At 43.0% G+C, this 13,811-nt stretch overlaps 1 protein-coding gene across 1 annotated transcript in view; it reads left to right on the plus strand.

Annotated features, from left to right (window-relative positions):
• The first annotated feature begins 1,759 nt into the window (after positions 1 to 1,759).
• CNNM2 (cyclin and CBS domain divalent metal cation transport mediator 2) overlaps positions 1,760 to 13,811 on the plus strand; it is a 150,348-nt gene continuing 138,296 nt past the window's right edge. Inside the window, 2 exon segments of the mRNA XM_040486314.1 lie at positions 1,760 to 2,220; positions 2,222 to 3,575. Coding sequence (XP_040342248.1) covers positions 1,954 to 2,220; positions 2,222 to 3,575 — 1,621 coding nt within the window. The 5' untranslated portion in view covers positions 1,760 to 1,953.

The following is a 13,811-nucleotide window of genomic DNA, read 5'->3' on the forward strand; positions in this document are numbered from 1 at the left end:
GGTTCTTTCCTCCCACATCTTCTCCAATACTTGTTATTTCTTGTCTTTTTGGGAATAGCCGTTGTAACAGGTGTGAGCTGATATTTCATTGTGATTTTGATTTGCATTGCTCTGATAATTAGTGATGTTGAACATCTTTTCATGTGCCTGTTGGCCCTCTGTATGCCTTCTTTGGAAAAACGTCTATTCAGATTCTCTTGCCCATTTTTTAATTGGGTTGTCTGGCTTTTTGTTGTTGTTACTGAATAGTGTGAGTTCTTTGTATATTTTGGATATGTGGATATTAAATCCTAATCAGATAAGTGCTTTGCAGGGGCCCTAGGTGGCTCAGGTGGTTAAGTGTCAGACTTGATTTCAGCTCAGGTCTTGATCTTAGGGTCATGAGTTCAAGCCCTGCCTTGGGCTCCATGTTGGGAGTGGAGTCTACTTAAAAAAAAAAAAAAAGAAAAAAGAAAAACAAAAAAAGGTAAGTGATTTGCAAATATCCTCTTTTACTGAATAGGTTGCCTTTTTGTTTTGTTGGTTTCCTTCACACTGCTGAAGCTTTTTAGTTTGTTGTAGTCCCATTTGTTTATTTTTGCTTTTGTTTACCTTGCCTTTGGGGTCAGATCCAAAATTAAAAACAAATCACTAAGACCAATGTCAAAGAGCTTGTCACCTTTTCTTCTCGGAATTTCATCCAAGTCTTTAATCCATTTTGAGTTAATTTTTGTGTATGGTGTAAGATGGTGGCTTAGTTTCATTCGTTTGTATGTAGCTGCCCAGTTTTCCCAACACCATTCATTGAAGAGACTGTCCTTTCCACATTGTATAGTCTTGGTTCCTTTGTCCTAAATTAATTAACCATATATGTGTGGGTTGATTTCTGGGTTCTCTATTCCATTCCTTTGATCGATGTGCCTTTTTCACGCGATTACCTATTGTTTTGATTACTATAGCTTTGTGGCACAGGGAGGAGATTCTTACAACTCGGAAAGGTGGGGGAAACTGCTTCCCTATAACCTCCCCACCTCTGGCACAGCTTTTGGGGTTTGCAGACCTGGAAGCCTTGCAGGGTACCCATGTGGCCGGCAGGTGGTGCCACCTTACCACAAGCGGCAGAGTGAGAGCATTCCCCCCTAGGGAGAAGTGAGGCTCCAGAAAAAGCGGGTCGATAGGTACTGGGGCCACCGAGCCACCGCTTATCCTGGGCCGAGCGGCGCGCACAAGTAGAGGAGAGTGGCGCGGCCGCTGTCCCGGCTTTTCAGGCAAATGGGCAGCTTAAGCCCTTCCTAGTCGGTTTTTCGCGCTCCGGGGGCAGCCCTCTCCGCACGAGCTTTGGGCACTGCGGGAGCTTGCAATGCAGGGCAGCGAAAACGGACCGCCTAGCGCCCCAGGATATTAGCCCAACACTGCCTACCCAGGTGCGGGCATCTACTACCGAGGCCCCTCAGGGAGTACCAGACCCACAGGCGGCCCCTTTTCATTGGTAGCCAGTCTGAGGGCCCCGCCCCCTTTCGTACAGTTCTCATCTGTGACTGGCTCTCGGGCTCTAGCTGGCCACACCTCCTCCCCTCGCACATACACAAGAGTCACGCGCCTTTCAGTTGGAAACTTGGCGTGCTGAGGGGGACGGTGGCCTTCACTGCCCCACCCACTTACCTTGTCATTGGTCCGCGGCTCCCCTCATGGCCACGCCCCCATTCCTGCCCCCTGGCTGGGAGGGCAGGCACCCGCTCGTGATTGGCTGCCCTGCCTGCCTCTCGCGGGAGCCGCTGGCGCTTCCCCCTCCCTTCTCCCCCTCCCTCGAGTGTCCAGGTTCCTCCGCTAGCCCAGGCCGAGTCAGTGTCAGTCAGGGAGCCGGACTGCCGGACGGTGTGTGCGGACGCTCCGCTGCAATCTCGCCCAGGGGCCGGTGCCTGCGCTCGCGCCGCCGGGTGGGAAGGATGAAGCCGCAGCTGGAGCAGCCACCCTATGATTGGCTGTGGCGCTTGTGAACCCGAAGTAAAGATGGCGGGCGGGCAGGCAGCCGCCGCACTGCCCACTTGGAAGATGGCGGCGCGCCGCAGCCTCAGCGCCCGCGGCCGGGGGGTCCTGCAGGCGGCGGCCGGGCGGCTGCTGCCGCTGCTACTGCTGAGCTGCTGCTGCGGCGCGGGCGGCTGCGCAGCAGCGGGCGAGAACGAGGAGACGGTGATCATCGGCTTGCGGCTGGAGGACACGAACGACGTGTCGTTCATGGAAGGGGGGGGCGCTGCGAGTGAGCGAGCGGACCCGGGTCAAGCTGCGGGTGTACGGGCAGAACATCAACAACGAGACGTGGTCCCGCATCGCCTTCACCGAGCACGAGCGGCGGCGCCACAGCCCGGGCGAGCGCGGGCTGGGGGGTCCCGCGCCGCCAGAGCCGGACAGCGGCCCCCAGCGCTGCGGCATCCGCACCTCAGATATCATCATCTTGCCCCACATCATTCTCAACCGCCGTACATCGGGCATCATTGAAATCGAGATCAAACCGCTGCGCAAGATGGAGAAGAGCAAGTCCTATTACCTGTGCACATCGCTCTCCACGCCAGCCCTGGGCGCCGGCGGCCCGGGGTCCGCAAGTGGCGCCGTCGGGGCCAAGGGCGGCTCCGGGGTGGCCGGGCTCCCGCCGCCCCCGTGGGCCGAGACCACCTGGATTTATCACGACGGCGAGGACACCAAGATGATAGTGGGCGAGGAGAAGAAGTTTCTGCTGCCCTTCTGGCTGCAGGTGATCTTCATTTCGCTGCTCCTGTGCTTGTCGGGCATGTTCAGCGGCCTCAACCTGGGGCTGATGGCCCTGGACCCGATGGAGCTGCGCATCGTGCAGAACTGCGGCACCGAGAAGGAGAAGAATTACGCCAAGCGCATCGAGCCCGTGCGCAGGCAGGGCAACTACCTGCTGTGCTCACTGCTGCTGGGCAACGTGCTGGTCAACACCACGCTCACGATCCTGCTCGACGACATCGCCGGCTCCGGCCTCGTGGCGGTGGTGGTCTCCACCATCGGCATCGTCATCTTCGGGGAAATCGTGCCCCAGGCCATCTGCTCCCGGCACGGCCTGGCTGTAGGGGCCAACACCATCTTCCTCACCAAGTTTTTCATGATGATGACCTTCCCCGCTTCTTACCCGGTTAGCAAGCTGCTGGACTGCGTCCTGGGCCAGGAGATAGGTACTGTCTATAACCGGGAAAAACTGCTGGAGATGCTCCGGGTCACCGACCCCTACAACGACCTCGTTAAGGAGGAGCTGAACATCATCCAAGGGGCGCTGGAGCTCCGCACCAAGACAGTGGAGGACGTGATGACTCCGCTCCGGGACTGCTTCATGATCACCGGCGAAGCCATTCTGGACTTCAACACCATGTCGGAGATCATGGAGAGCGGCTACACTCGTATTCCAGTGTTTGAGGGGGAGCGCTCCAACATCGTGGACCTCCTCTTTGTCAAAGACTTGGCCTTCGTGGATCCAGATGACTGTACTCCCCTGAAAACCATCACTAAATTTTATAACCACCCCTTGCACTTTGTTTTCAATGACACCAAGTTGGACGCTATGCTGGAAGAATTTAAGAAAGGTGGGAAATTTTGGTATCTTTCATTGGCTTGCTCTTTCTCTCTCCATCCTCCTCCCTACTTGAGCCCTCTACCCTCAGACCAACCCCCCAAGGCGAGTTGACCGGAATTTCTCCTCTCTCTTAATTGCAAAGTTGAAAGGGTGGCATGGATTTGGGGATGGATTGAACTAGGAAGCGCTTCTAGGTTTTTTAAAAGCCCAAGACTACCGTCATTCTCTTGTTCACATTTCAAAACGTAGGCTTTCGATTTTCTGTGCATGATACTGCCGGCCCTCTGGGCTTGAGGGGTTTGTGGCATTCATCACCGGGGTTCTAAATGGGTAGATGCAAGTAAGGGCCAGCTAATGCCATGCTGTGCCATCTGGTTGACATGTACTTATCTCAGGCATTTGGAAAACATTTGAATAGCTTTTCTAAACTCAACACAGTCTTTTTCCTCCTCCTTGAACATTCACCGATGTTTGAGAGATTGGAAGTGCATTTTCAGTTTTTGTTCCCGGTTGTCGGGCCAGCTGTGGGGCAGATTGAGGTCTGCCTTTGAGGATAGGGAATGGGGTCAGCCAGGTATCACCAAAAAGATTCAGTCATTTGGATGTAACTTAGCTAGGAAAGAGGGTTTTTTTTTAAAAGTAAAGTTAGTTACTAATATATAACTTGGAAAGACTAGAGGTAAGTTAAACTTTTATGAGGCTATCTTGCCTGGCTTTCTTCACTGTTTGTTTATATTCATCTGACGAATAAAACCACATGTGGTTTGGGCGGAAATCTTGAACCTTTAACAATGGGATGACTCCCTCTATTGTGGTTTATTTATTTCTCCAGTTTTTCTGGTTTAAAAGTGTTCTTTTTAAACTTGATCTCTTGATATTTTAAGTTGAAGTGTTTCTTCCAAGTCAGTGTTTACTATTCTAGAGGGAGTTTTAACATGGAAGAGAAGCGCACAGTCTGATGTGCTCACCTTTCTTGCGTGATGGTATTTTTTGTTTGTTTGACCATTGTAATGAACTGGCAAATAGCACCTTATACTGTTACTACCGACATTCTGTCTTTAAAGAGAGTTTCCAGTAAATAACATGGTTTTTTGAAGACCAAGGGCTGCCGAACTGTTTCATTGCTATGGTGCTAGTGCAGGTATGAAAAAGTGTATGTAACCTTTAATGACCTGATAGTCCTCAAAACTAAGTTTTCCTTCTTCAGATAGAATTTTGAGCCCTCATAGCGGTCTCTCCACTGAAAAAGGCTGTGTGTAGGTGGTGACAGCTCACTGGACGTGGTGATCTGAACATCCCCAGAGTGCGTGTGGTTGCCCTAATTCCATCTTCCTGGCTGAATGGTGTCCTCTCTGGAACGGGATCACATTGCAGTAATTTTCAGATAAAGGAATAGAGCAGAATGTGCCTCAGAGATGGGTAATTTGCATTTAAAAGCAGAGGGAGATTCTTCTGGATTCTTAAACAGTAAAAAGAAAATGTCCATTATCTCTAGGTGACAGAGCTTCTTTTCGGGGGTGTCATTATCCCTTCACTGCTGAGTTGTTAATTAGAGCATCTGACCAATCTCTTCTTTCATTTTGCAGTAACATCTCTAGTACAGAAAGATACTTTGCAGTGCTTGAAAATGCCTCTGAAATACTTAATTTTCTTCCTATGGCTAAATTTTGCAACATTGAGACTTAATAATTTATTCTATGGGGTTTTTTTTATTTGAAATTTTTGCACATCTGCTGATGGATTGAAACACCAGTGTGTCCTCCCTGCTGAAGCCTTTCTTCACTTCTGTATCCTTTTTTTTTTTTTTTCTTCTCCCTTGGAGGCTTTAGCGCTTCACCTTACAACTCATTGATCTTGCTCCTACCCCAAAATTTCAAAATCTGCATTATTTTGAAACCTGTTTTTGGTTGTCCTTGAGCAATATTCCTACTTATTCCCTGTGGTTTATTATTTCAGGAGGAACCTTTTCTCCCCAACGTTACCTCTCACAGTACCTTTAGATAATAGAATTCCTAGTATTTTCCCATGCATTTTTGAAAAATAGTGTCCAGGACTTTATTTTTGTCCTTAACCAGAGTGATGTATTTGGGTAAGAAGAGAGTACAGGTTAAAGGTATGCCTAAGTCAGTGGCATATTTGGAAGAGCAGGCTAAGACAGTTGGTTGCCAATGGGAAATTTCGGCCATAGTCTTAAAGAATAGAGTGGGTGTTTGTTACTTACACGGTAGGAACAACTTACTTTTCACCTTCCCTTTCTTGATCTTTTTTTTGAGGAGTTTGTCCGCTTTCACCTTACTAACAGCTGTGTTAGTTCTTTCTTCCCTCTGAGTTAAAATATTTCACCAGATATTGTTTTCTTTATTTTCTAATTCAGTTTGAAATAACGTGAACAGTTAACCTTTATTGTTTTTTTTTTCTCCATTGAATAATGGTGTGTGGGATGGTCTGAAGCCTTTTTCTTCCTCTTTTTCCCTCTTTCTCCTAACAATACCAACCGCAACTCCCAAACTGTTAGGTCATTAGTCCAGATCTCATTGAAAATTGCCCTTCCCAACTAAGAACGTCTGCACTGAAGTCTTTCCTTAATAGAGCTGTACATCATTGGTGGGAGTTATGCTTTACTGAGGAGAAGTAAGGTTCTCAATGTGAAAAGAAATGAAAAGCTACCTTTATAGAAGTGTATGTGAATGTCTTCTTTTTTTTGCCTGGCTACCTGGAAACTCTTAGCTTTCCTTGAGGTTGGAAGACAGTAATTACACTAATTTTAGAGTTGGCTTATTATTTATTTACTGTGCCAGGTACAGGGCTGAATGGTTTACCTGAATTACCTTGTTTAAATCTCATAATGGCCGAGCAGAGCATTTTCTCCATTTTGCAAATGAAGAAATTGAGGCTTAGGTTACAAGATTTGTTCAAGGTCACACAGCAATTTGTTGATTTGGGTTTTAACTCAGGTCTGTGTGACAGCCAGACTCGGGCTCTTAGCCACCCTATGCTTAACCATTACGCTGGTCCCCTTGATTCTGATCTTACATTTCTGTTTTGAGTGTGAAGTTTGCTTTTTTGTCAAAACATTTTGCTTCAGAGCTTGTTGGGCAACAGACACAGAAATGTATTTAAACATATACGTGGCTTTTAACCTCGTGCTTCTGTGATGTTGTACATAACAGTTGGCTTCCCCACTTGCCATTAAAACAAAATCAGTTTTTTGGCCCGTGTGACCCTAAATCTAAAGAATTCTACTTCCATGCAAAGCATCGAGTTTCATTTTGAAAATGTTTTATACTGCAATAATATGCTAGTTATACATTATAATGGACTTAATGGAATAATACTCTACAGCTGTTTCTCTAATAGCTGAACTATATAGTCATGTTTCATTCTTGTTTCTTATCTGCTTCTGTTGCAAGAATGACTCAAACTCAGTTTTGTGGTTTAATCTTGATTTTATTTGCAGTTTTGTAAATGCCACCTGTATAATAATTAATTGCTAATGCGCGTCGTTTACAACTCTGCCCCTCTGTGCTCCTTGCAGTCTTTCTCTTTCTCTTTTGTTACTTTCACAGTTACTTATGATCCTAAATAAGAGAATAAAAGTGAACCTTATGAGGAGATTCTGAGAATTCCAGAAAAACTGAAGCAAAATAGTTCAGAGGGAAGAAAAGCTAAATTGAAGGTTGCTACCTTTGTATGCCGAAAGGACACAAGGGGTTCTCCATTGACCTGACCAAACCTTCCTTATAAGACATCGTGAACTCTTGGCCACTCAGTTGACTGTACTGGGGTTGAATATGAAGAATTAGTAACCGGTTATTGTTGTTTTGTTTTGTTTTTTTCCTTTTGCTTTGTCACCATTGCATTCCAGTACTGCAGAGAATGCAGTTTAATAGCTCCTAGGGACTTAGCCAGGCTTCCGTGTAGCTTTTTCTTAGCTGGGAGCAGGTAGCATCTTACCTGGGAGCAGGTAATGCTCTTGCAGGGCAAGAGTAGGGTGTAACGTGTAGTTTTCACTTAAAACTTTAGCTTAAGCAATTCTCTCTTCCTCTAACACAAGTCTTGCCATATCGGTGTGCTGAGAGTTTAATGTTGAAAACGTTTTGTTCACCCAAGAAAGTGTTCTGCTTGCCTAGAATGGAGGAGGATGTTTTTATTCGTGTTTAAAGGTATGAATGATGTCAGGGATGGGTGGGTGGATATATTTGCTTCTTTGATCTTGTATGTTTATTAATTTTGTACAGTAACAATGTTAAACTATTATAGTTTTGTGTGTTTTTAGATCATCAGTCTGAAATATCCAGATAGCATAGAATCGGAGGTGGAAGGCAGGAAGCTTGAGGATCGTCTCCTCCAGTGTTTGTGAAACTTACCAAATGATAAGAACTACTTGAGTCACTTTTTGTTTGTTTGTTTATTTATTTATTTTGAGAGAGAGAGAGAGAGAGAGCGCGCATGAGCAGGGGAGGGTCAGAGAGAGAGGGAGAAAGAGTCCCAAGCAGGTTCCGCACTGAAGCGTGGAGCCCAACGTGGGGCTCGAACTGAACCATGAGATCATGACCTGAGTCACAACCACGAGTTGGATACTTAACCGACTGAGCCACTCAGGCACCCCTGGATCACTTATTAAGAATAAGGTCCTAGGCCTCACTCAGAGATATCCTGAACCAAAATCTAGGGAAGGAGCCTTGGAATGCATATTGTTAACAGTTACCCTATGATTAGGTGAATTTCTAAAACGTTGGTCTAGTCAACCTTGTAAATAGGGAAAGTAAACCCTGAGAAGGAAAGAAAGTTAAGTGACTTGCTTAGGGCTACCCACCTAGCCAGTAGCATCAACATGACCAGAATCCACGTTCCTGTTTCTAGACTGGAGTGCTTCCCACTCCATCTGGCAGGCCTTCTGGTCCCACGTTAAAGGTATTCTGGTCAGAGTTAAAGGTGGCTGCATCCTTGAAAAAACAAATATTCAGGTTTGCCATTGGTTTTTGCCCTGTGATATTGATGTCAATATTTTTTGACATCCTGGATTCAAGCCATCTTTGATAGGCATTTTGTTACACAGAAAATAAATCTGAACGTGTGAGCTCATTTTATGTTAATTGATTGCTTTGTTTGATTTTTATGTTTATTTTTTGAGAGAGAAAGAGAGAGAGAGAGACAAAGTGCAAGTGGGGGAGGGGCAGAGAGAGAGGGAGACACAGAATCCGAGGCAGGCTCCAGGCTCTGAGCTGCCAGCACAGAGTCAGATGCAAGGCTCGAACCCACGAACCGTGAGATCATGACCTGAGCCAAAGTCAGATGCTCAACCAACTGAGCCACCCAGGCGCCCCACTTTGATTGAGTTTTTTACTCTGCTGAGGTCAGACTAGGAGAGTATTTTAAGAAATGGGTATTGGAGCACCTCGGTGGCTCATTCAGTTGAGTGTCCAAATCTTGATTTCTGCTCAGGTTGCGATCTCACAGTTGGTGGGATCATGACCCGCATTGGGCTTCGTGCTGATGGCGTGGAGCCTGCTTGGGATTAGTGCGCTCTCTCTCTCTCTCTCTGCCCCTCCCCCACTTGCACCTGTGCTCTCTCCTTCTCTCAAAATAAATAAAAACTTAAATAAAAAAAAAAGAAATGGGTATTGAGATTGCTTCAAGTCTCACTAGTTAAATATAAGGTGTTTCTTTTGAGTTAACTCATTTTGGATATCCATGAATGATGTGTTTTCTTTTTGGTTGTTTCTTCTATGAGAGTAATGAAGATTGGATTTGGGACTTTAGGGTGAAACTTTTTTGGCTCTTTTCATTTTTGTTCACAGTATAGGTCTGTAAATTTCCCATTGAAATATTCACCAAGGCACTTGAGGTATGCGTCCCATTTGTGCATCTATCTGTCCTCTGTGTCCTTTTTTAATTTTTTTTAAAAATAATATAAGTTAAGTTCTTACAGAAAATCATGCCTGTTTTGAGAAGGTTATTTGTGATAATAGGACCATGGAACTTTTTAGGCCAGGAGACACTGTAAGTGAATACTAGCTCTCATTTAGTATGGTTTGGACAAAACATGGAAGGACCTCATTCTGCTTTTTCTCTTGGTTTTTGTGGGGATTACACACTACCTGCCTCTCCTCACAAAGGGCCCAGAATTATTTACATTTTGAAACATTCCAAACTACTGGGAGGGACCAGTTAATATTAATTATTAGCAAATCTAAACACAGTTTAAAATATCATTAACCAGGAAAACCCACAAAATAGACTGAGCCAACCTAATATTTATGGTTTTATTTGTTCTTTAAATACTTAGACTTTAAAAAACAAACCTCTGGAATCCAATTAGATATTTACTTTAGTTCTGTTTGAAGTAATATATTTCTTTCTAAGGGGCCCTATCTTCTAAACGCATATATGTAACTGGTAGTAAACTTCCATTCCAGTAAGCTTTGCTTGGAATATAAAGAATGTTTATTAAACTCAATACATGGAAATGGATGACTAGGATTTAATATGATTTATTTTAATATTATCTGTTCACCTGCTTTTTCTCCAAACACAAACCAGAAATCCTGATCCTACCAACATTGAAAATGAGAGACACCAGGGGTGCTGGCTGGATCTCGGGATCGTGAGTTTGAGCCCCACGTTGGGGTGTAGAGATTACGTAAAAATATATATATAAAATCTTAAAACAAGAAAAAGAGAGACACTAAGAAGTATTCTTTCTTTCAACAGCACATACGCTGGCAACTCTGGAATGCTTACGCAGAGGGAATTTAGGGGTAGCACACTTTGGAAGGGGGAGCTGGGGGACTAGTAACAAGCACCCACTGTACATGATATGCTTATTAGGTTGGCTTAGGGGTTGATGGGGATAATGGGGGTGCTGAGTCTTCCCCTGTTTTATGTTAGTGCTACCACTGATTGTAAACACTGCTGTAATGATGGGAAACTCCTCATTTCTTCGTGCTTAACCACCTCCCGCCCCTTGCTGTCAGACCTAGGTGGGAATATTTCTGTCTCTGAATTTACATCCTGCGGGGAAGATACCACTTGCTAATGCAAAGGTTAAGAAAAATGTTCTCTTCCTGGATCTACTTTGGACAAGTAACTTACTCTCTTTAAGCCTCTGTTTTTTCCACAGTAAAATGGGATATTTTCTGACTCATAAGGTGCTTAGTAAGAATTAATGTGGTAATGAATGTAAAAATGCTTCTAGTGGCACCTGGCACTTAGTGCTCAGTTAACCATTATTTTTTTCATGATGATTCTGTAGACTCTTCATCGTTCTTGGTCTTTCTCTCGACTGGGTAGTGCCAGTCAGGAGACACCTTGAGCCATCTGTGCTCATAGTTGTTATGGATGACCAAATCTTGAAAGGAGCTCATCATCGTAGGTTTGTTTGTTTGTGTGTTAGTTTTTTTATTGTGATTGAATTCCAGGCTCTGTCTCTTTTCTAACAGTTGCTGTTACTGGGCAAGATAGCCACGTGTGTACATATTTTGAAGGAAAACAGAACAATCAATTACATGTTCTACCCTCCGTAGAGTAAGCACACTGAATTAAAAAATGTCTCCATCCTGGCTAGTATCAAAAAGACAGGAAATAACAAGTGTTGGTGAGGATGTGGAGAAAAACGAACCTGTGTGCACTCTTGGTGGGAATGCAAATTGATGTGGCCTCTGTGAAAAACAGTATGGAAGGTCCTCAAAAAATTAACAAGGAATTTCCATATAATCCAGTAATTCTACTACGGAGTAGTTACCCAAAGAAAATGAAAACACTAATTTGAAAGATATAAGCACTCCTATGTTTATTGCAACATTATTTACAGTAGCTAATATGGAAGTAGCCCGTGTGTCCATTGATAGATGAATAGATAAAGGAGACACACATACAATGGACTGTTACTCAGCCATAAAAAAGAATGAAATTTTGCCATTTGCAACAACCTGGATGGATTTGCTAAGTGAAATAAGTCAGTCAGGGAAAGACGAATACTATATGGTTTCACTTACATGTTGAATCTAAAAAAGAAAACAAATGAACAAACAAAAAAGCAGGAATAGAGCCATAAATACAGAGAAGAAACTGGTGGTTGCCAGAGGGGAGGGGGCTGAAGGGGGAAGGCAAAATGGGCGGAGGGGAGTGGGAGGTACAGGCTTCCAGTTAATGGAATGAATGAGTCACAGAGATAATAGGTACAGCTCAGGGAACATAGTCAGTGGTATTGTGATGGCATTGTATAGTGACAGATGGTAGCTACACTTGTGGGGAGCATAGCATTATGTATAGTTGTCAAATCACTGTGTTGTACACCTGAAACTAATGTAATGCATGTCAACTATAATAATAATAATAATAATAATAATAAAAATCTTCATTCTCTTTGACTAAGTGACCAAAAAAGACAACAAAGTTTATAAGAGATAGAGCAAGTGCTCGTGGATTTTAGAAACCCTTGAATGACCGAAGTTTGAGGACTTAAAGGAAGATCTCAAATTAGTTTGATAAAATCTTTTCATATTGATTGTATCAAAAGCATTAAAAAATGGTAATGTCTAGCATAGCAAATTTTTGTTGCTTATTGCAGTGCAAATTTGTAGTACTTTTGGAAGGCAACCAGAAGTCATTACAATGTCCTACCTTATGGTTCAGTAATTAGCCCCCTACCCCCGAAATCTTAAATTCAGTAGTATAATTCAAGAGAAGAAAAAAACTATGTTGGCTTTTCATGTTGCTCGTGTATTGCAACGTTATCTACAAAGAGTGAAATATTGGAAATAAATGTCTAACACTTCAAGGCAGAGCTTGGAGGGAAGGAGTTAAGAAATTTTTAGATGTAAACTAATTATAACCATTAATGATAACAGTGAAGGCCACACAACAATATGGGAAAATTTACATTGATTATTTTGCATGGATTATAGGCATACAAAAATATTCAGGTGTACGGACTGAAACAGAACGTGGAAAAATGGAAAATAGTTGATGTTTTAGGATAGGGCGATAATAGCCAGTCTTTGCAAAAAATCTCATTGTTAGCTTTGTACAATAACAGTAGCTGGAAAAATTCAATTCTGCTGAACATTATGAATTTTGATACTGGGAAAACTAACCTTTGCTCATATTAGGGAAATCATATTATTCCATTTCTCCTGAGGGACATTTTACTGCTGAAGCAATGGTTATTTAAAGTTTTTTTTTTTTTTAATTGTGATATAATTCACTTATCATATAACTTGGTGGTTTTTAGTGTATTCACAAGGTTGTGCAGCCATTACCACTGTCTGCTTCCAGAACATTTTCATTACTCCAGAAAGAAACCCTGTACCTGTTAGCAGTCACCCTCCATTCCCCATTCCTTACATTCCCTGGAAACCATTACTCTATTTTCTGTCTCTAGGGCTTCGCCTGTTCTATACATTTCACTTAATTGAAATCATACACAGTGTGGCCTTTTGTGTCTAAGCTTCTTTCACTTAGCATAATGTTTTCAACGTTTCATCCATGTTGTAGCATGTATCAGTATTTAATTCCTTTTGTAGTCAAATAATATTCCATTTTATGGATGTACACTGTATTTTGTTCATCCGTTTATCACTTGATGGACATTTAGGCTATTTCTACCTTTTGACTATTATAAATAATTTGCTGTGAATATTGGTATACATGTTTTTGTGTCAACGTATGTTTTCATTTCTCTTGTGTAGATACATAGGAGCAGGATTGATGGGTCAAATGGTAACTCTATTTTCAACTGTTTGAGAAACTGCCAAATTGTTTTCCAGAGTGGATGTACCATTTTACATTCCCACCAACAATGTATTAGGGTTCCAGTTTCTCCATATCTTTGCCAACCCTTGTTACTATATTGAATAATTTTTTTAAATTATTATAGTCACCCAAGTAGGTGTGAAATAGTATCTCATTGTGGTTTTGATTTGCATTTCCCTAATGTCTAATGGTGTTGAGCATCTCTTCGTATGTTTATTGGCTCTTTGCATATCTTCTGGTCCTTTGCCCATTTTTAAGTTGGATTATTTGTCTTTATTATTGACTTGTAAGAATTCTTTATTCTGAATACTGTCTCATATATACTTATCAGATATATGATTTGCAAATATTTTTTCTCTCATTCTGGGAGGTGTCTTTTCATTTTCTTGGTAGTAACCTTTAAAGCAGAAAATTTCTAATTTTGATGTCCAGTTTATCCCTTTTTTCTCTTGTTATTTTGTTTTTATTGTCATATCTAAGAAACCATTGC

Source organism: Herpailurus yagouaroundi, unplaced genomic scaffold (assembly GCF_014898765.1).
Source record: "Herpailurus yagouaroundi ecotype Mexico unplaced genomic scaffold, PumYag 163, whole genome shotgun sequence".
Lineage (NCBI taxonomy): Eukaryota > Metazoa > Chordata > Mammalia > Carnivora > Felidae > Herpailurus > Herpailurus yagouaroundi.